Consider the following 19,710-nt stretch of genomic DNA (forward strand, 5'->3'; position numbering starts at 1 on the left):
GGCGTCCGCCCCGCAGCACAGCGTCAGCTACCATCAGGAAAATGGGCTTCAAGGCAACACGAAGAAGTAGAGAGTAGAACTGTGGCTGTTTGTTCCTTTACCAAGTATCAATGTAGTGCAAGAATGATCCAGATCAAAAGCAGGACTGTGTCATTGTTTTGCTTCCTTGACAATAAAATCATAGAAACGGACTCATTTTTGTTAGATTTCAAAATATTGATTATTTCAGTCTTTCATGTCCATAAGATACAATGGGGATATTCTTAACTGTAGAATTTAACCTTAAGTTGCTAAAAACATTATCAATATGAGCCTGATTTGAAGAAGGTGAATCATTTTAGAATTCACAATTTTAGCTCTGGAACCAAAGAGCTTGTCAAGTTTTGTCACACCATACTTGTGTCAGTTAATGTACTGAAAATAAAGAAACAAAACCACTTAATCCTTATTAGATGTAGTTTCTTTAATTAAATCTGCAGCACTGTAAGTGTTCATAGTACTTCACTTGGACATGCATGGAAAAGTAAATATATTCATATAGTACAGATATGTACAGTACAAGTACAATTTGAAATTATCAGTCCAACAATGGGAGTGTGGAAAAACATTAGTACACTAAGTGTCATAATGTTGCAGGTTTCATTTTCTTTCTCTATTCATAACTATCTATAAATTCTAGGTAATATCAATACGCCAAAGACTGTAAAGATAATTGTTATTTGACCAATTAAAAAAATAAGTTAGACAGGGACGTCAAAGAACACCAAATTCATCTTAAAAAATATAATAAAGGGAATAAAAACCTCTTTTTGAAAAAGGACTGACATTTTCTATAAAAGAAACAAATTCATGTATTCAAGAAATTAATTTCTATATTCATTGGTACAATCGTAAGTAATACACTTTTGCATTTCCAGCACAATACATCATCTGTAGTGCTGAAAATAGCCCATAAGAAAACAAGATACAGAAAAGGTGCCAATGACATGAATTACATGAAAAGATGAACGCTAAATATCGCTTGAATTTTCATTTCATACGAACAATCGTCTATAAGGGGACTGCCAGCCAAATATAGTGCCAGCTCCAAAGTACAACAGAATACCAGGGACAACAGGTTCAGTCATGGGTGAAAGGTATTAAAGTTGCTGAGCAAATGTCTATCCATGTATACAGTAAATATAGGAGAAAATATCATTTTTAGAAAAGGATCCAAAGAAAAACACAGAGAGAACCACAACAACTTGAACAGAGTAAAAGAAATGCAAAGCAACAATACACTTGCATTATTTTAGTGCATAAAGACATGCCCTTATGTTAATGGACCAACATCTTATATCACATCACGTGAATATATGATCAAATCAAATAAGAATCTACAAAAAAAAATCAATAAAGCATTCCAGGTGTGTTTAGATGTTTATGGGATATTATAATGATATCTTGATCAGAAACACCAACAGGATACGTGAACTATTTGTCCTTCAAAACCTTTTACCAGAGAAGCTGTCTTAGCTGCGTCTCTCCACCAGATGACAGACAAGTGTTATATCCTTTAATGTTACCGCAAATAGACCAGTGGTCAGACACTTCATTTCCAGGAGCATTCCATGTGTTACTTTTGTAACTCGTTGGTTTGTCGAAAATTAGTGAAATGGACAAATTGGGACAGATATTTTTCGAAGGTGTAACTGTATTCAATATAAGCAAACCTACTAGTATTTAAGTGGGAGGCACCAGTGTGATCATAAGGCAAAACTATCAAGCACTGTGTGTGTGAGACTGTGTTTAAGTGCAAGTAACAAGCAGTGATAAAAATCGGATTGTGTCACTGTGAAGTGAATAAAAATAAAATAACAGTGTGGCTATTTTGTGCCTGCTCCTGACGTAGTACCAGGTGCTCTTTGGAGATCCGGTTGTCTAATCTGTTGGCATTATGGCTTCATTTATGTTTGGTAAAGTAGTAGAGAGACTAAGAAGTTCCTCACACTTCCAATGAGCAGCAAGGATGCATAACCATCCTGAGAAGTGTGAAAATAACAGTTACAGTAAGCCCTGGCCTAAAAGGAGAAACACAGTCACTTGAGTTGTTTCAGACAACGGTGAAAAGGCATCAACAGACAGACACACAGACAAACAAACAAACAGTAAACCGCCTTATTCTCTTCCTGCCTGTAGAAATCTGAAGGAAAAGGTAGAGGTTAAATTCCCTTCCTGTAATAAAGAAATAATTTTACTGTACAAGATAAACCAATGCATATTCAGTCTGTGGACTAATCTGGGAGGATGTGCCAATTAAAATGAAAAGAAATATATATATATAGCTGCACAAACTGTAAAAAGATGATAACACTCTATTAGAACAAGTCACATGCTAACATGTTTTTATGCCTAAATTTTAAAAGGGGGAAATTAGGTACGTCTTTAGTTCTGGTTCCCCCTGATGTCTGGAACCGTTTTAGAAAATGTATTGGTGAGCATTTGAGATCGCCATCATTGAAGTCTAGACGACTACTGCATCTTGGGAGCTGAGGCTGTTTAGGGAAGCGGCGTTCGCATGTGAGTGTGTGCATGGCTAAAAAGTAGAGAAGCACAAGGCACAATTCCCTGCTGATAACAGTGTAAAGCCCCATGTCTTGTTTGGTATCTGATTTGATCAAGAATGTTTTTGCAACACCGTCTCACCGCATAAATATTGTATGCCTCTATATCAGAAGTTCATTGTGGCAGTACACTTGGAGCGATGCAGTCCAGTGAAGACTCAATTTGACTGAGGGTAGAACAGATGAACAGGGAGGCACAGAGAGAAAGGAGGTGGGGGTGGGGGGTGGAGTCCAGCCCCTGTAGTCTATGGCAAAATGCACAGGAAGCTCTCTAAAAAGTCTCAGTCCATTCCCAGAAGGCTGCTGCTGAGCTCCAGGCCACAGCGTGATGGCTCCACATGAGGGCAAATGGAAGCAGAAGGAGTTGGGGTTGGGTTGGGGGTCCCCTGCTCTTTTGTAGCCCCTGGGTGATGAGCCAGGTCTGGGCCGTGGTGACATCCCTCATCATCTGGCAGCAGACCGAGACTGTGTAGCCATGATAATGTGAGAGGGTCCACTCTCAGCCCGCTGCTGGCCCATTCCTGCCAGTACAGACATGGCCATGGCCTCAGCCGCTGCCCTTGAGCTCAGGCCGTTGTGCCCTGCAGAGGGGCTGGGCGCCAACGAGCTGTGCTGAATCACGGGGGCAGGGGAACCTGTGGGCTCTGATGTGTCTTTCATGCTCTCCTCTGCAGCTACAAAAAAAACAAAAGGAAACACACACACAGTTTTAGCATTTAAATATAAAACTGAAAGATAGATACTATTGCTACATATGTGGGAGGAACACAATGCTGAATAAATTATTGCACACCCTGAAATGGGAGTGCTCACCTAGGTAGGCAGTCTTCTTCTGTAGGGTTGTAACAGGGCAGTCCTTGTGAGCTAGCAGCAGCTGCTTCAGATGAGCCACCTCGTTCCGCAACAAAGACACTTCATTCTGAGAGAATGAAAATTAGGCAACTCTTTACTTCAAAGTTAGACATATTCTCTCTCATAATTACAGAAACAATGATGATTTCGTTTCTAAGGTCATGTAGTTTAGAGGCGTCAGCACTTTAAGGTCCAGAGGTATAAATAGTTTAGATTGATAGCAAAGCAGTGGGTGTTTGGTGTAAAGCACCAAATAACAAAATAAAGATAGAAACAAACAGTCTATTATCCTTAATATTCCTTAAAATTGATTTTGATTACATGGATCAAATTATCCACAAGCTTGTCAACACTGCACAGTCATTGAGATGATGCACGCATTTAAACAGGCCTCCCACACGCCACATTTTATGCCTATCTACCCACACTTGGCCACTCACCGACAGGGAGACGTTCAGGTTGCTGAGCTCCTCAGCCTTCTTCTCTAGAGAACTGACCCACAGTTTGCGCTTCTGTCTGCAGCGAGACGCGGCGGCCCGATTTCTTTCGAGGAAGCGCTGTCTTCGCTCATCTGGGTCATCGTCCACTGTCCGCCGCCGCCGCCCACCTGTGGGCTGAGCTGGAGATACCTAGAGGAGGGTAAGGGTTAGGCGGAAACAAGACAGCGTTTTGGTGCAAAGGGGAGAAGAGAGAGAAAAAGGAAGTGTGAATCATAGCTTCATTGTTTCACTCAGAGCATATTGAATTCATCTTAATACAACCTCACATATAGCATCCAGTGGGTTTAAAAGCTCTAGAACAGTCTCTTTAGTCTTGCAACGAAAGTCCTTGACTAATAAAGTTTACCTGAGGCTGGGCAGGTGATGGAGCATCAGGGTGCTGGACAAGTAACTGGCTCTGTTCTGCCTTCTGAGGTACCATGGGACTGCTGCCCATGGCCATGATCCCCATGCTCTGTCCTGATGGGCTCTGCTGAGACAGTGCAGCCTTCAAACGCTACAGGAGAAAAACAGCATAAAGCACATTTTTATGTGACACAGCAAGTTCTCAACGTATATCATAATCTAAATTACAAGTGCCTGTTTGTACCACCCCTTTCCCCAAGGAAAACTTGAATTCTCTGAGGAGTAGATTTAAATAGCTGCTCGAAAGATTTTGACCCAAGCTGACGTGACTGTCTCTTAGAGTTCCAGCTTGTTTTTCACCTGACAGTTTATTGTGTCCCAGCCTCTTTAAACTAGGCTCAGTTTTCAATGCTTTGCAAGTTGATGTTGTTTTGTGATGTGGTGCATTAACCTACTGAGAATAATCTTTTGAAATCAACATTGGCCCTGAAACTATACTAAATCAACAGATCTAGGTTAAAAAAGTATGACTGTGACTGTGCCAAAAAACATCTAAGATCAAACAGCCCAGCAGCAAAACTCCTGTAACCCTTGTTGACACAAGGATGTGACTGTAGGTCTTTTATGCAAGTGGTGAAATCTACCACAGCAGTAGTACAATAGCATAAACTCAGCAGTGATGGGGATTTTGTTGTGAACGGGTTAATCAAGCAAAGTTAAAGAAATCATATGATGCAGAGAAAGGCTGCAGGGTGAATATGGAGACAAGAAGAACAGAGATAAAAATAGAGAACTAATCTACTGCTGACCATCTTGGCCTCTGAGTGGATGCTGTAGCCAGAGGGGGAGTTAGAGCCGCTGCTGCTGCCTCCCAGAGGAGGACCAGGGATCCCAGGAATGTTGGGTACCATGCACATGGGCCGGGCCAGCTAGAGACCAGATGCAATATACATAAATTAAGAACTAGAACCAATGTCTCAGCTATGCAAACATAAAAGCCACAATAAAACAACCGGTGTCTCTTACATTAATGACAGAAGGTATGTGTGCAGGACCAGGAAGCACCGGCACTGCCTGACCAGACGGAAGCATCATCATAGGGTAGTGGCTTGTTGGTGAACTAGACAACGGAAAGATGACAAGCGCAGAAAGTTCAGTCGTGTTCGAATAAATTACAATGTTCTCTAACCGCACAATTCACACATACATCGCTAACCAGTTCAAGCTGCGTGACAAGCAACTGCTTAAACCCACAAAAATGTGTATCAAGTTGAAAGAAAAAAAACAATATTACCATCATATATATGAAAACATTACAATATAGTAAAAGGATGCTAAACTTAACTTACCCCAGTGTGCGGTTGGAGGGTGGTGCCTGTGTGATCACAGAGGTGGGTGATGGCATGGTGGGCTGAAGAGCATCAAAGCCCAAGTGTAGTGGGAGGGAGCCTGGACGCACAATGGTCGGGGTGGGCGCTGAACTCCTGGGCGGCGTGTCCTGGAAAAAAAAAGAAAGAAAAAAAGTAGGACATTTTGGCCAAAGGATACAAAAATATCACAATTTCTTCCACAATTAGTTAATTCATACAACACTAAAATAAACATGCTGACATATTTTGCTGATGTTTAGTCAGCTATAGGTTTTCAACACCATTCAACAAGTTCCTTCCCTCTTCTCTGTAAAGTCATGCAACTCTGTCCTACCTTCCCTTTAACCAGAGGCTCTCGATTGCTGTCGGACTCAGAAATAGATTCAGGGCTTCCTGGTGATGAGGAGTCGACCTCCACAGGTGACTCTTCTTTCACCTTCACGTCTGATGGCGTCTGTAGACTCATGTCCAAAGCTACACAGTTGGAAGCCGGGAGCTGAGAAGCAGCGGGACAGTGAGTGAGGGATAGAGCCAGTAACTGCATATGAAAGAAAAGATTCTCAAACACTACAGTACATTAAAAAAGGAAGTGACTATTCATGACACTAACCAAATAACCGCGCCACAATGTTAAGTGTCGTAAAACACACTGGCACAAGCCGTTGCATTAGTTAGTATAAATATAAACACACGGCCAAAACGAACAAGGCTGGAATTTCTTAAAGCGATCATTTTTGACGGCTCGAAACCTGAGGTATTTTCACTCGAGTTGTTTTTGGTTCCGTATACCGTAATACGTGTAACTGCACACACAGACAACATAAATAAACCATCACGCCTTCCTTACAGAGTTCTTGGCCCTCTTTTCATCCTCATCTTGTTCGAAGGAGCTGGCCAGCTCATTGAACAGACCAACCTCGTCACAGTTCTTTAGGAAGCGGGTGGGAGTAGGTGTCTGGTCTGGTAAAAAGGAATGAGCAGAGACAACTATTCAAGGAACTGCCTTCACACATAGTTCCCACCTAGCATCGAGTATAGAAAGCTACTGTCACCCATGTGTCTTCACTGCTGGTTTTATTAAAATTTCACTAATATTCTTAAAACATAAACAGAGCTCCTGAAACCTCAGACAGGATGAGTAACGAGGAGGAGGAGGAGGAGTAAAGTGAGTCTGACACACGTCTAGTACCTGCAATAATGACAGAGTCGGTCCTGGGTGGTCCAAATTTCAGTGTCATCTCGTGCTTGTGTTTGTGTACGGCCAAGTGGTCCTCATTGGTAAACCTCTGGATTTCGTAAACAAGAAGGCAAGAGGAAAGAAAGAAAGTGAGTATGACTTTAGTGATGCAACACACAGAAAAGGTCATTTGTAGTTTACAGCTTTTCATGTCTTCCGTCTAATACTATTACACTACAATTATGAAGTCAAATTGGCTAGAATGCATGAGATCCTAAATGACTTTAAGATGTATGAAGTTGCTACAGTTGCTGTAGACTTCATGTGTAAATGGCACATGCATATACAGTCTTAACTGTGTATATTTTAACTTACTATGAGTAAAAACTATTAACTATGGAGAAAGAAAACCAAGACATCGTCTGAGACACGGTGCCTCTTTAGAGAAGTGGCCATGTGAATCAGAGATGTGAGAGGATTCATCTGGGCTTTGGCACCAGCCTATTCACCATTCATTGCTGCCTATTTTAGGGTGCTGCGTCGCAGTTACAAGTTCAGTCGTGAGAGTGAAGTGGAAACACAGTCAAGTGTCAGGAGGCTTATTTTTAGCCCTAACCGGCAGTATCACCAATACAATTACATGTCTTATTAGTCTCCTCCATCTGAACAAAGTGAAGGACATCATTTCTAACTAATCTGCCTGTATGACATACTGGCAGCTAAGTTTACCCCTCCCCATAGTACACAGTGGACATCACCTAAAGGAGGGCCGCTGCTATTGTTGTTGATGTTGTTAACTTGGTAAAGGGAAAACCATGAGCAATGCCAGGAGTCAATCATCCTTGTTCTATTATGAGCATGATTCAGACTTTCCTGGTAGACAACTGTTGCTCATAAAGGGCAGCAGTAAAACTGTATACAGGCATTATGCACTTGCAAAGCAACATAACATGAAAGAAAACTTCTCTGTATATATCTTTATAATTATGTAAAGATACTGAGAAGTCATTATTAAAAGGTTGGTGAACTTGCTGTAACTGAGAGTACAGGTCAACCTTACATAACAATTTGTATAATGACAATGACTGACTAATTTGTTACAAATTGCATTTACAGAAATGCAGTTTTTGAAGACTGTTTGAACACTATTCAAGTTCTGTAATATATTTAATTTACTACTATTAATATTAAATGACTGTTATGCATAATGTATTGCATGGATTGTGTGCATTTTTCCAATATTTCCAAAATTGTTCAGCAATCACACAAAGGAGGCTACTAACATTTTCCTAAGGTCAGACTGGAATATTTGCCAACTTTGGAGGCAGATTTGTTGCTCAAGGTTTGTCGGAAGAACAAAATAGAGTTTGAACAATGAAATATTAGACTTATATTAGTCACAATCGCAAACGAACTGTTGAACGTTTGGATTGAAATTATGCAACAAACATGTTTATATTCCTCAATGTAAAGTGATATAGTGATGACAAAAATACAGGCAAACTTCTAACACTGTCACAGTGTACTACGATAGCGGATCTGTTTATTCAACAGTTTCACACTCAAACAAAGCGGGTGAGAGTGCCACAGCTGTAGATCCACACCATTAGCCACCATCACTTTGCCTTGAAAACTTTCCATGATATTATTTTGCTTAGACGATCTAAATTAATAATAATACCTACAGATGAAATATGCAAAGAATTTACATCACAGAAAGAGGTCCCTAGGTATCTAATGGTTTGAGGAGACAATAACCAAACAAATCATCATTTATTTATCTAACATGCATGTTTAACTAGCTGTACATGACTCCTGTTCAAACCACAAACCCTGTGTACAACAGATCACAGCTGATCAAACGATAGTAAAGGGCTGGTGAATCACAAACGATTCTTAACCACATGAACGCTTTCTTCCTCCAGACTCTGGGAGAGATAATCCACCACTAGCTCTAAGGATATCACCACAGCTGAAAGCAGACTCAGACAAATGAGAACAACATCAGACAATATTTCCTGTGTTGAATAATTATGAGTCTTACAAAGCACGTCTTTCTCTTTGCTATTACATCAGCCCAGGCTCGACAAGGCTCCACGTTACTGACATGTGAGCGCACTACTGGCACTCACCTGAGTCACTGCAACAGCTCAAACCTGTGTCTGCAGGCACTAGAAGTCAACAGTGACAGGTTGAGACAATAACTGTGCTCCGATTACTCACTGGAGCCTCCACTGAGTCACTGCTAAAGGAGACATGGTGTTGTCTAACAAGCATGCTAGCTAGAATGCTCTAAACAGTGAGATGATCATTAAGGTTGTTGCATAAATCAGAGTTACAAGGACAGCTCACATTTTTTCATATCACACTAGCACTTGTCCGACCCTCCTAATGTTTCATTTTAAGTTTCCTTTAGCCTTCAAGTGATTTTTCTTTTAGAATGAAGTGTATTTGTTCAAGTTAGTTACAGTTATCAGATGAGACACAGATAAACACACCTAATACACAGACAGTGAAGGGAGAGGCCGACGACTTACCTGGCCACAGCCTGGAGCATTGCACACAAAAGGTCGGTCGTCCCCCATTTTTGCAAAAAACTTGCAATGTAACTGTGGGAGAGCAGAAGAGAAGAACATTGCTTCTTTCTTGATTTGTCAACTGGTAAATCCTGAAAACAACAAAACAGGGATGCTGTGGCTTGTAGTCTTTAGTCTGAGCAGGAAGCTAAATGCTATTTAAAAATAACCCTGGCAAGGAGAAAAACACGCACAGCGGCAGCAAGACGAAGTTTCCCTGGTGATACTTCCTCAACACAGGGGGGCTTCTGGTTGGCCAATGAAGAGCCGCTTGCCAGAGAGGACGACGGATACCGTCTACACAAAGACATCTCACTCTCCTTTTCCCTCGGTCTCGTTTTTCCTCACTTCCAATCCCTCCTTCTCTTGTTACCACTCCCTCCTTCACCTCCTAGCACTGAACCCTTTTCCCTTCTAGTACCCCTCAGTCAGTCGCTCCCTATTTCTGGTTCAGACGTTTGTCTGAGCAAAGTATCTGTTTGGGTCATCACCATCCCCTTCCTGCAGGAATATCTCGAAGCAAGCCCATTCACACTGACCTGGTGTTATACCACACTGTTGTTATTCTGCTTAACTTGCAGAAATGGCAGTAGAGACAGTCAGCAAAATTTTACATATTGATGGTAATGTCACCACGACATTAAGGACTTCCTTAGAATAATGTACAGTAAATTAGAAGTGGGTGACAGCTATTTAGATAAAAATTTCAAAAGGATGACATCTGAGAAAAATAAATATAGCAGGTTCTGGGGCATTAACAGTATTCATTTGTCTCCATACTTTGTTTATGCTAGTGCATAAAAACACAAATGACATGGAAACTTAATCTATGTCTATATTAAAACACTGTATGATCAACAGTTAATCAATTCCCAGTATATCAAAGTAAAATGGTTCTTCCTCATGCCGGCCTAATTATAACTTACAGTAGAGTTTAAGAGTCTCTTCGTCCCCTATAGACTTTGAGCTAACTGGCTAGATGAATGAGGAAGTGTGTGATATTGACAACATTTCAATCTAGACATTATTTGGGATTTGGTCAGTAAATGGCAAATGTGGAACTTTCTGGGGTTTATGAACCAGTTTGGCAAAATGAATCATGTAATTTAGGAAGGGTTGCTGGAAGTGTATCCTGAGTCCAAAGTATTCAGCAGTAGTTTAAAACAATCACTCAGCCATTTGAACTGGAACCATATCCTTTGCAATGTAATTACTGACAGAGTCTGTTATGTAGCTATGCAGCAGAAACCCAAAGCTTTCATATTTTCTTAATTCTGTGCGCTGAGTAATTCGCATTTAGTCAAAAAACTGTCATCCCATCTTTTTAAAGCCAAACTATGCTAGCAATTAAACGTAATGACACAGTAGAATGTGAAGTTGGTGCTGTTTGTTCTTTTATTTTAATTTCAGTCATGCATCTTTAGGCAGTTTAACTAGTGGCAGTGACCATTATACTGCTCGCACCCTCTGCTTGTTACATCCTGCTACGCTGCAAGACGCAGTGAACGAAAAGATCAACGCATTACATATTTAAAAGGTCATAACAATAAATTGATTTAACTGCCCAGATCTCTACTGGAAAAACACAAAATGGAGAGTTTCATTGGTTTACTGTAGGCATAAATATTTGGTGAAATAGTAAAAACAGAGCCACATAAGGATTTTATTGTTGGGCACCTGAAAACACCGGAAGCACCCCCAAAGCTAACCACAGGTCCACAAACAAAAACAACAGCGTTCACTTCTTATGAGTGATGCTATTGTCAAGTGTTGAATATGCATACGCTTCTGTTTGTGCGAGGTTTACTGCTACGAGCCAGAGAACAATTCGGCACAAACCCCCAACTCTGCGAAGTCACCCCACCCTGCACGGGGCTGAGTAGCTGAGCAGAGATCCATGTGAAGACAAACGGGGAAGTTTAGAAAAATAACGGTCATTAAATTTATATCAGGGAACTGGAGGGGTGCCGATGAAGGAGGGACATTAATGTTTTAGCACTCGCAGCTGGCCCAAAGTGACGTCTGGCAGCTATTACACAACACCGTCCCACTGACAGTACAGCAGCCAGCAACATGTATCAAAGCCCGTGCTATGTATATACACCTAAACCTTCCTTTGACTATGAGGATTTAGCATAAGCACCTCTGTAATTCTGTACCTTTTATTAGAGTCATAAAAAAAACTGCTACTCATTTTAGAGTATAGAACCTTTGAGCGAATTTTAAAACAAGTTCAACTTTTTTGCTATACAATAGTCCCATTAACCTCTGTTGCACCTACTACACGGGTTGAACATGTAGCCTAACATTATTGAGTGGGACAGATTATTCATTATGTTGGCGAGGCATAAATGTCTGAATCTTTTCCCAATGCTGAAGTCAGTATATTTTCCTCCCTCTGCTGAGGACAGCTGCCCCTAAGCCAACACATGATTACTGAAGACTTGCGTTGGAATACAGTGTGCTCCTGTGACAGTAGGCCTGCAACAGACCTAACCGTTGTGTTTCTCAGGGCTACATTTTGCTATGACGAAAGAGTTCTGCATCAGATTTGTAAGCAAATCTTATATTCCTTACTGTGCAGATCAACAAGCTTAATGAAGCCGATCAGTGCGATTCCTTGCAGACCCCCCACCCTCTGATGAATAGTAGCAGGTCAGTGCCAAGGCCCTCGCAAAGTGCTTACAATCCACTGAATCTATTTGGACAGAGATGTGTCTGCAAACGAGATATTCCAACTAGCTCGTTATACCGAGGGTGTGGACAGTGTGGAGAAATGGACACATCTGGAGTAAGGAGTGGGAACAGATTTCAAAGTTTACATCTCACTAAAGACATGCTAGACGTTAACTTGGCTGTCTGGCACAAAGTTGAAGTGTGGGATTTGATTTTGTGGGAAGTCCACCATAAATTGCAACTGACATTGGTGGAAAACACAGTTTGTTTTCAAAGCTGTTAGAAGTGATATCTTTACCTGATTGTACCAGATGTGTTCAATTCTAGCATCCACTGCTTGACTCTGTCTTAAACTACTGAGAATTACAGTTCCCAATAACTTGGAAGCAATAAATAGGAAATCATTAATGAGTTGACTGTGAGCATTTTTTACAAAAACTGTAAAAAATTTCCGCTTCAGTCAGACTTTACTTCTTGATGTGACAGTCAGTATGTCTACTGGTTGTAACCTAAAGCACATTACTGATATTCATTACAGGTACAGGTAACAAGTCAACCTATTTTCTTCTTCTCGCATCCATAGTGACATAGAAAGTACACAATGTGCCCTAATTCATGTCCCTCTCATTAAGCTGCTACCAAAGTCCCTCCGTTAACTAGGATTTCTCCGACTCAGCAGGTGAAGCAGACGGAGTACCAGCTATAATCAGACACAGTCATCCAGTGTTTGATGCAGCCTGCTAGGAAACTGACTAAACAAACTGTATTAATAGCTCGTGGTGCAGCCGTGTCTCTGGAATCTGAGGCTTGAATTGCCAGGGGGTGGGGGAGACCCCCGGAAAAAAAAACGTGTAAATGAAGGGAAAGAGGTTAGCAAACCATTGAAAAACAGAGGGTTCAGTGATTGGTCAGGAATAATTAATCACCGGTATTCAGTGAAGCACAGGTGGGATCCAATAAATGTGGGCTGCACTCTTTTTTTGACCATAGATGCGAGTGGGTGCAACAGCCTATTTGGTAGGTGGAAAAAATCCTGCATCCATGTCTGCATATCTGACATGGGCTAAATACATATGGAGGTTGCAGACAATGTAATACAATACAGGGCCGAGCCTGTTTTCCTAATGAAATCACGAACATTGTGCCAATTGGATTCAATATCTACAACGTTTAGCAGAATTTGCCAGAGTTTCTGGTTGCATAATAATAAAACCAAAAGAAAAACACAACCCCACCAAATGCATCATCAATCCTGTAGTGACTTAACAATAACACCTTAAATTAATATATCTGAGAAGAAACATGCATTTTCACCATATATTTACTGAGTTTGTAATATGGAAGCATTTAGGGTGCAACAACGCAGATTTAAGTCGCATACAGTTTCAAACGTATGCAACACACTGACTGGACAGACAGGCCGCCGTTTACTGTGCATGTGATGGAATTAGGTACAACTCTGCCAAAAACATGACCTACATTCCTAATGAACGTGTTGACATGCGTGGGTTTGTGAATGCTGGGGCGTTCAGCTCAAATTGCAATACTATGGGTATCACCCCTACGTCTGACTTTGACTTCTTTTGAGGCTCCTCTTGCCCAGTCGATGATCAACCCAGCACGTTCCACCGCCGAACGACTAACACGTTCAAGTGCGAATTCGGGCATTTCCAACGCGCCACTATCATAAAGAAACCCCAAAGTCCAGTAAAGTTCAGTTCCTTTTTTCCAGACAACGCTGAGTGGCTTGAAAAAGTTTGTCTTTTTTAGCCTCCATTACCTTCTGGCTACGTACGGGCACATTTGGCCCTGCCTGTTCCCGTAAGGAGACCGCCTGTTCTCTCCAGCAATTGGCTAAGAGCCCGTCAATCAACGGCATCGTACGCACGCAAGGCTTTAGGCCCTGTCAATAACACCGATTAGCCCCATCTTATTGGTTAAAAGCCCGAAGTCAACTTTTTGTATCCACGCAAAACTAATGGCTAACTGGCATGGCTAACATTAACTACAGGCCGAGCACACGTTTAAAATGAGTAATAACAGTACTACTACCACTTCCGGGGATGACAACTAACACACGCCAGCGGCTATTTGTTAATATTCAAAAGGAACCACTGTGTTTTAAGGACTTTCCGTTGAGGGAAAGTCACAAAAGCGGGGGGAAAGCTAGCGGTTAGTTGCTTAGCGGACTGACACTGGAGTGTAAAACGAGACTGTGGCTGCGACTCAAGCGTTCTAACAGTTTGACAATAAATATACGTGTTTCAAACGTTAACAAGCCGCGAAAACTGTCACGACGGGTTCGACCCGGTCAGCGTTTAATGTAGTCGACACATCTATGGTGAATTTAAAGGGTAATAAAGTGTTTACAAACTCACCCTTGCGCCCCTCTCTCTGACTCCCCCTCTCCTCTCCTCTTGCTCGCTTGGAATTTGACACGCCCCTCGACGTCGACTTATCGCGAGACTTCGCGACAGAGTTTCCATATGTCAGGAGCACGTTCTATAATCTTTTGAAATGATCGACGAACGCCTCCTCTTAAATTCATACCACCCGTAGTTTGGCTCGTCGTATACACAAAAATATTTGTTTCAAATTTACGTGAATCAAACATTACTGTTAAAGTAATTCACCCTTTACTGATTATTATTATTATTTTTGTCAATTAAAATATGTATTTTAGTTTTATTTTGTTTTATCTCAATTATTTAACAACTTGATGAAAGCACGAAAGGCATGATGATACCTGTTATATCCTTTTCTTTACTAAACTGTTATTCTTCCACTTTGAAACGCTTGACATGCCATGACAAACTAGAAGTGAATTTTTATAAGGGTGCAATAAAGAACGCTAAAACAAAAAAAAAAACTGTTAGTCAAGAACCAGACTTACTCTACTCACCTTTTTTATTTATGTTTGCTGATTTGAAATGTTTTTAATGTGTTTAATTGTTTGGGTTTTTGTTTGTTTGATTGCTTATTATTTCTCATAACTCTTAGTTCGTTCTGAAAAGGGGCATACAAGTTTTAGTTTTAATTTAATTTGTTTGTGCTTGTTTGTTTCAGCTAACTGTTATAACCTAGTACTCATGCTGTATTTATGTAATATGGAAAATGTTTTAATAGCCAGCCAAACAAACATAATATATTTCCAATGAAAATTGTGTCAGCAAAGTATATTTCTTTGGACGTTCTTCTTCTGCTTAAACGTTACCCTTTTCACTAGTGCACATTAATGTCATGAATGTTTGTAACTTTGCATAAAACAAAGACAGTTGCTTGGTATATTAGAAACGAATACCCTAATTAAAAATCACAAACTAATTATGAAGCACTAAAGATGCACCAGCTGATGTAATCAACAGCAGCTGTTACACTGGCATTTTCTGCAAATATAGAAGTTGCACTGACAGACACCTCAGTTTCATAAATGTGGATTCGGCACTGAGCCTGGAGCGCCCCCGAATGGCCAATCTGAGAAGTGAACGTACAAACCCCCTGCAGACTTATGATTTTGTTTCTTTTAAACGTTATGGCTGATTGTTTAAGTTCATTTATCGTGTTTAAAATTGTGTAAGGTTCTTGTGGAAAAAAGAGAGAGACAGAAGGGGTTATATAAAGGCATTTACTTTCATAACATTGACAACAAGCATTTTTGCAGGTGTACAGAAGATGTAAGAAAGTCAAAAGACAAGCACAAAAATGGTCAGATTAAAAAAAAACGAAAACCCATAGCAAATTCAAATGTGTTTTGTATACTAATTTAAGTGGCTTTTTCCAACAACAAAATGTAGTAATCATGCCATTACACAGTTTAAACACATACACACCTAATTCAAAATAACATACCTTTTGAATATATGAAGCAAAATGTTGGACCAGCTGTCACATTTGAAAATCTAAACCATTGTAAATTAAGACTGAAAACATAAACAGTAAAAGCATTTTATTTAACCTAATTAAATATTAAATCACATACAACAACGGGCAAGTTGACATCAATGTTTTTTCACACTGAACATGTTGGAAGGGCTAAACAGGCTAGTCTGCCTGGCACATTTTTAGAAAACAAAGATAATATCTGCAACCACTAGTTGCATCTGCGTAACAAATAAAACTGTTCCCATGTGGCACAATGCTTCCTGCTTGGATGTGTTTGTGTAATTTAATTTTTATCCCCCTTGTGTTGTAAAAGTTACATGCGTTGTGAATTCACCAGGAGAGGAGATGGCCTCAGCTGTCTACAAACTACTTAACAAACTGCATCCTCAAAATTAGTTACTTAGAATAGCCCTCAATCATAAAGCATATCCTACATTCAAATCTAATCTTGCAGGAAGGATGTCATTGATTTACTAGACAACTTAAAGCTTAAACTAGGTTTTTTCTCACATAATTCAATACATTTTGTTATCCATTGAGATTTTTAAATGAAAAATTATTGTATATTTTAAATTTAAAGAATAGTAATAAGCCTATGAAAAAAATAGGTTATTTCTCATGATTGAGCCTGATAAACCCAATTATACTGCATGCAAACTGGACTGCACTATATTTCGTTCTAATGGGCTAAAAGTATCGAAACAAAATAAGAACAGGGTTCTGGTTCAAGCTGATGAAACCAATCAAAGTGATGTGCACATAAACAAATGATGCTGTGCATTCACCAGATTCTAATCAACAATGTTTTGTGCATGTCTCTTGGTTAATAATTCTAATGTTTTGTGGTTTATGAACGAGGACCTCTATCAGACAATGTCCTACAATTTTAAAGTCAATAAATGTAGTGTAATGAGCTGGTTAATTAGCCACCAAGAACCACCCCCACCCCCGGTTTAATCCCCTTACTCTCTCAGCAGTAGATAGTCTTTAATAGTCTCTGGTAAAGGAAGCTCTTTAACAGCAGTAGGGAGGAATTGCACTCCTAGACTCTGCCGAACAGCACAGCGTGCCAGAGAACGCAGCGTGGGAGCCTGAGCCACCATGCTGGTTAACCTCGCGAGCAGCTGAGGATCCTTACTCAGCTCCCTGGGTAGGGTACCATCCGCACGTCGGATCTCGAACCGCCCTGCTGCCCGGCACAGTAGATCCAGGCACTCCTCCTCCTGCTCAGTGCCCAGGCCCCGGGCCAATAGGGCCACCAGTCGGGAGATAGGAGTCTGGCCCTTCAGGTTCGTCACATGGACTTGGGCTCCATAGTCTAATAGAACTTTGACACTTTCTAGGTTGCCCTTCATTGCTGCCCAGCTCAAAGGAGTGTCACTGTTGTAGTCCCGGGCATTGGGACAGGCCCCACTCTCCAACAGGGCCCTCACACACTCTGGGTTATCTTTAAAGGCCGCCCAGTGAAGTGGAGTATCCTTATTACCATCAAGGGCATTTGGCTGTGCCCCATATTCCAACAACAGCTCCACGCAACTCTCATCCTTTTCTGCTGCATAGTGCAGTGCTGTGCGGTTGTATCCATCTAAAGCATTCACCTGATGAGAAGATGCAATACAATTAGCTATCTTATGATAAGATGTTAACAATTTAATCAAAATAGTTGAATAAAGTGAAAAACAGACCAATGGTGTGTAACTGGGCATTAATGGACTAAGAGGCTGAACTTATTTAAAGAAGATTTATTTTCTTAACTCTTCAGATGATATTTTACTTTCAGCTCAAGCAATAGTTTCTAGAAACACATTTTGGTATCACATAGTGCACAAGAATTAATAAGAATAATTAATGCCTTCTCTGTTTCAGGGAGTGGCACAAGTTCACGTAGTTAAACCTTATTATATGTAATTAAACTAAAACAAGCACTGATTTAAGACAAGTCTTTGTCAAATGGGATGCTCAGTGTGATGGATTAGCTATCACAGGAAAAACCCAACTCTCAGCAGTCCAAAGTGTTTGTTAAATGATCGTTATGGCTTTTTGGCAGGAGGAAAACACTCAGATGTTGCAATATCCTAAAGAAAGTGTGTATAAGCCATCTGTAACATACCTCGGCCCCCTTCTCCAGCAGCAGCTCCACACAGTCAGCATCAGCAACCATGCAGGCACAGTGTAGTGGCTTAAGTGTCCCATGCATCCGGTTTACATCAGCTCCCTTCAGCATAAAGCAAATAAAGTCAGAACAGTTACTAAGGACCCTAGTGATATTATTTGTGCAAAGTTGAAATGGGAAACGAACAAGCCTACCTTTCGAATGAGATCCTCCACATTGTCATGTGGGAATGAGCGGATGGCAGCGATGGTGCGGATGAGCCGCTCAGACAAGGAGTATTTACTTTGAATGCTTTGCATGATGTACCACATAGTAGAGCTCATGTGTAACAGAGGACCATGGCACCCATGCAAGGTGACACTACGGCACACTAAAATACATTTTTCAGTATTTATGAACTGTAGGGCATAATGAAAATAATAGAATAAAATTAACAACAAAGTGACCATCAAAATCACTACCAACTGTCTGTTACTTTAACATGTGAAAGCGCTGATTCCGACCCTAAAACAGTTGTAAAGTTAGTCAAATGTTTGCCACATGCGATTTTGACATAACATTGTCTTGGAAATTCTTGATAACATCTAAAATTAACTTAGATAAACATAAAAATATATTATCCAGTACAGAATTATCTTTATTCCATACAGTAGGTTATATGTACACGCTCATCTAAGATCTCACATTTCTTTTATATATTTGATCACCCTCCAGTTTCTTTAATTATCCTATTTCGAAAGCGTAAGACTGTATTGTTGTTAATCAAAACACACTTTCTATTGTTGTTCTCAACCTAAAAGCTAAATAACAGCATGCAAAGTACCAGCGCGTAACGTAAACAAACCAGAACAGTGACAGCTAGCTATTAACAATGGTTAGCCGTGTCTATGTTCCGCGAAGAAAAGAAAACAACGGACATGTACGTGCACATCAAGCGGCAGCATTCGAACCAAAACACAAGTTGGTGATTGTATGAATCGCAGGGGTCGCCTAGCTAAGACAAACATTCACCGATGGACTGTTTTAACGGAAAAGAAATGATGCCCGGCTACAGCTGCTAACGCCAGCACCAAGTCGGCTAGCTAGCATGCTAATGAGCGCGTATAGCTTCTACGTTCGAGGACCTGTAGACAGCGGGGAGAAAATCGAATGACATTCGCTGTAAACACTTGGGAACACATTTTAAAAATCGCTTTAAATAATCTTTCTAGAATTGATCGATGCTAATTGTGTATACCGTACCGTTTATGGTCCACGAGTTGAAGGTCTGACAGGATACCGAACTGACTCTACTGCTCGGTTTGGACATAAACACGGCACGTCACGCTACGGCCACGCCCTCCGCCGCGAGACCCCATATTTAACCCGGACGGCCGCCGCTGGCACGCGTTAAAGGTGCCGCATTCCAGTGAGAAAGTTAAAGTACTGGACATTCTGTTTGAAATTTATAGATTCTACCTCAAAGGCGTCGACCACGTGCTGAGGCCGATAACAAGCTGCGGCAGCCGGAAATGCTGCGCTGCAACTACAGCTAATTCGGTTAAGTCTATATATTTATGACAGTTTCACCATAACAATTTCTCTAAAAAAATCGAAAATTGCTTATATATCATTGC

The 19,710-nt window shown here is 40.7% G+C and overlaps 2 protein-coding genes across 6 annotated transcripts; both read right to left on the bottom strand.

The window, feature by feature from the left end:
• Positions 1-442: 442 nt before the first annotated feature.
• atf7a (activating transcription factor 7a) lies at positions 443-14,612 on the bottom strand. 3 transcript variants are annotated; one of them, XM_055510521.1, is made up of 12 exons: positions 14,478-14,612; positions 9,385-9,515; positions 6,860-6,956; positions 6,518-6,630; positions 6,005-6,208; positions 5,650-5,798; positions 5,327-5,420; positions 5,110-5,229; positions 4,302-4,451; positions 3,896-4,084; positions 3,417-3,522; positions 443-3,277 (listed from the first exon to the last, which is right to left on the bottom strand). In XM_055510521.1, the coding sequence occupies exons 2-12, from the start codon at positions 9,481-9,483 to the stop codon at positions 3,048-3,050; spliced, it is 1,551 nt and encodes a 516-aa protein (XP_055366496.1). In that variant the 5' UTR covers positions 9,484-9,515; positions 14,478-14,612; the 3' UTR covers positions 443-3,047. The 3 variants fall into 3 exon arrangements, with proteins under 3 accessions (XP_055366496.1, XP_029012607.2, XP_055366495.1); XM_029156774.3 differs by having other exon boundaries at positions 6,005-6,166; positions 9,385-9,456; positions 14,478-14,603; XM_055510520.1 differs by having other exon boundaries at positions 9,385-9,456; positions 14,478-14,603.
• A 1,098-nt stretch (positions 14,613-15,710) lies between these two features.
• Positions 15,711-19,562, bottom strand: asb8 (ankyrin repeat and SOCS box containing 8). Of its 3 annotated transcripts, none has more exons than XM_029156382.3 (4): positions 19,337-19,562; positions 18,289-18,464; positions 18,092-18,196; positions 15,711-17,579 (listed from the first exon to the last, which is right to left on the bottom strand). In XM_029156382.3, exons 1-4 carry the CDS (start codon positions 19,401-19,403, stop codon positions 16,944-16,946), a joined length of 984 nt encoding a protein of 327 aa, XP_029012215.1. In that variant the 5' UTR covers positions 19,404-19,562; the 3' UTR covers positions 15,711-16,943. The 3 variants fall into 3 exon arrangements, with proteins under 3 accessions (XP_029012215.1, XP_029012216.1, XP_029012212.1); XM_029156383.3 differs by having other exon boundaries at positions 18,289-18,492; positions 19,337-19,560; XM_029156379.3 differs by having other exon boundaries at positions 18,289-19,559.
• Between the last annotated feature and the right edge of the window lie 148 nt (positions 19,563-19,710).

This window comes from Betta splendens, chromosome 7 (assembly GCF_900634795.4).
Source record: "Betta splendens chromosome 7, fBetSpl5.4, whole genome shotgun sequence".
Taxonomy (NCBI): Eukaryota; Metazoa; Chordata; class Actinopteri; order Anabantiformes; family Osphronemidae; genus Betta; species Betta splendens.

What these genes read in the sequence shown, in the direction of transcription:
- atf7a (XM_055510520.1), bottom strand. Translation starts at nt 14,585, where the DNA reads ATGGAAACTCTGTCGCGAAGTCTCGCGATAAGTCGACGTCGAGGGGCG. An exon ending in ATGCTCCAGGCTGTGGCCAG is followed by an intron (nt 6,957 to 9,384) that starts GTAAGTCGTCGG and finishes TACGAAATCCAG; the next exon opens with AGGTTTACCAATGAGGACCA. An exon ending in AGCCTCTGGTTAAAGGGAAG is followed by an intron (nt 5,799 to 6,004) that starts GTAGGACAGAGT and finishes TTTTTTTTCCAG; the next exon opens with GACACGCCGCCCAGGAGTTC.
- asb8 (XM_029156379.3), bottom strand. Translation starts at nt 18,543, where the DNA reads ATGGTCACTTTGTTGTTAATTTTATTCTATTATTTTCATTATGCCCTA. An exon ending in TGGAGGATCTCATTCGAAAG is followed by an intron (nt 18,197 to 18,288) that starts GTAGGCTTGTTC and finishes TTTATGCTGAAG; the next exon opens with GGAGCTGATGTAAACCGGAT. An exon ending in TGCTGGAGAAGGGGGCCGAG is followed by an intron (nt 17,580 to 18,091) that starts GTATGTTACAGA and finishes TCTTCTCATCAG; the next exon opens with GTGAATGCTTTAGATGGATA.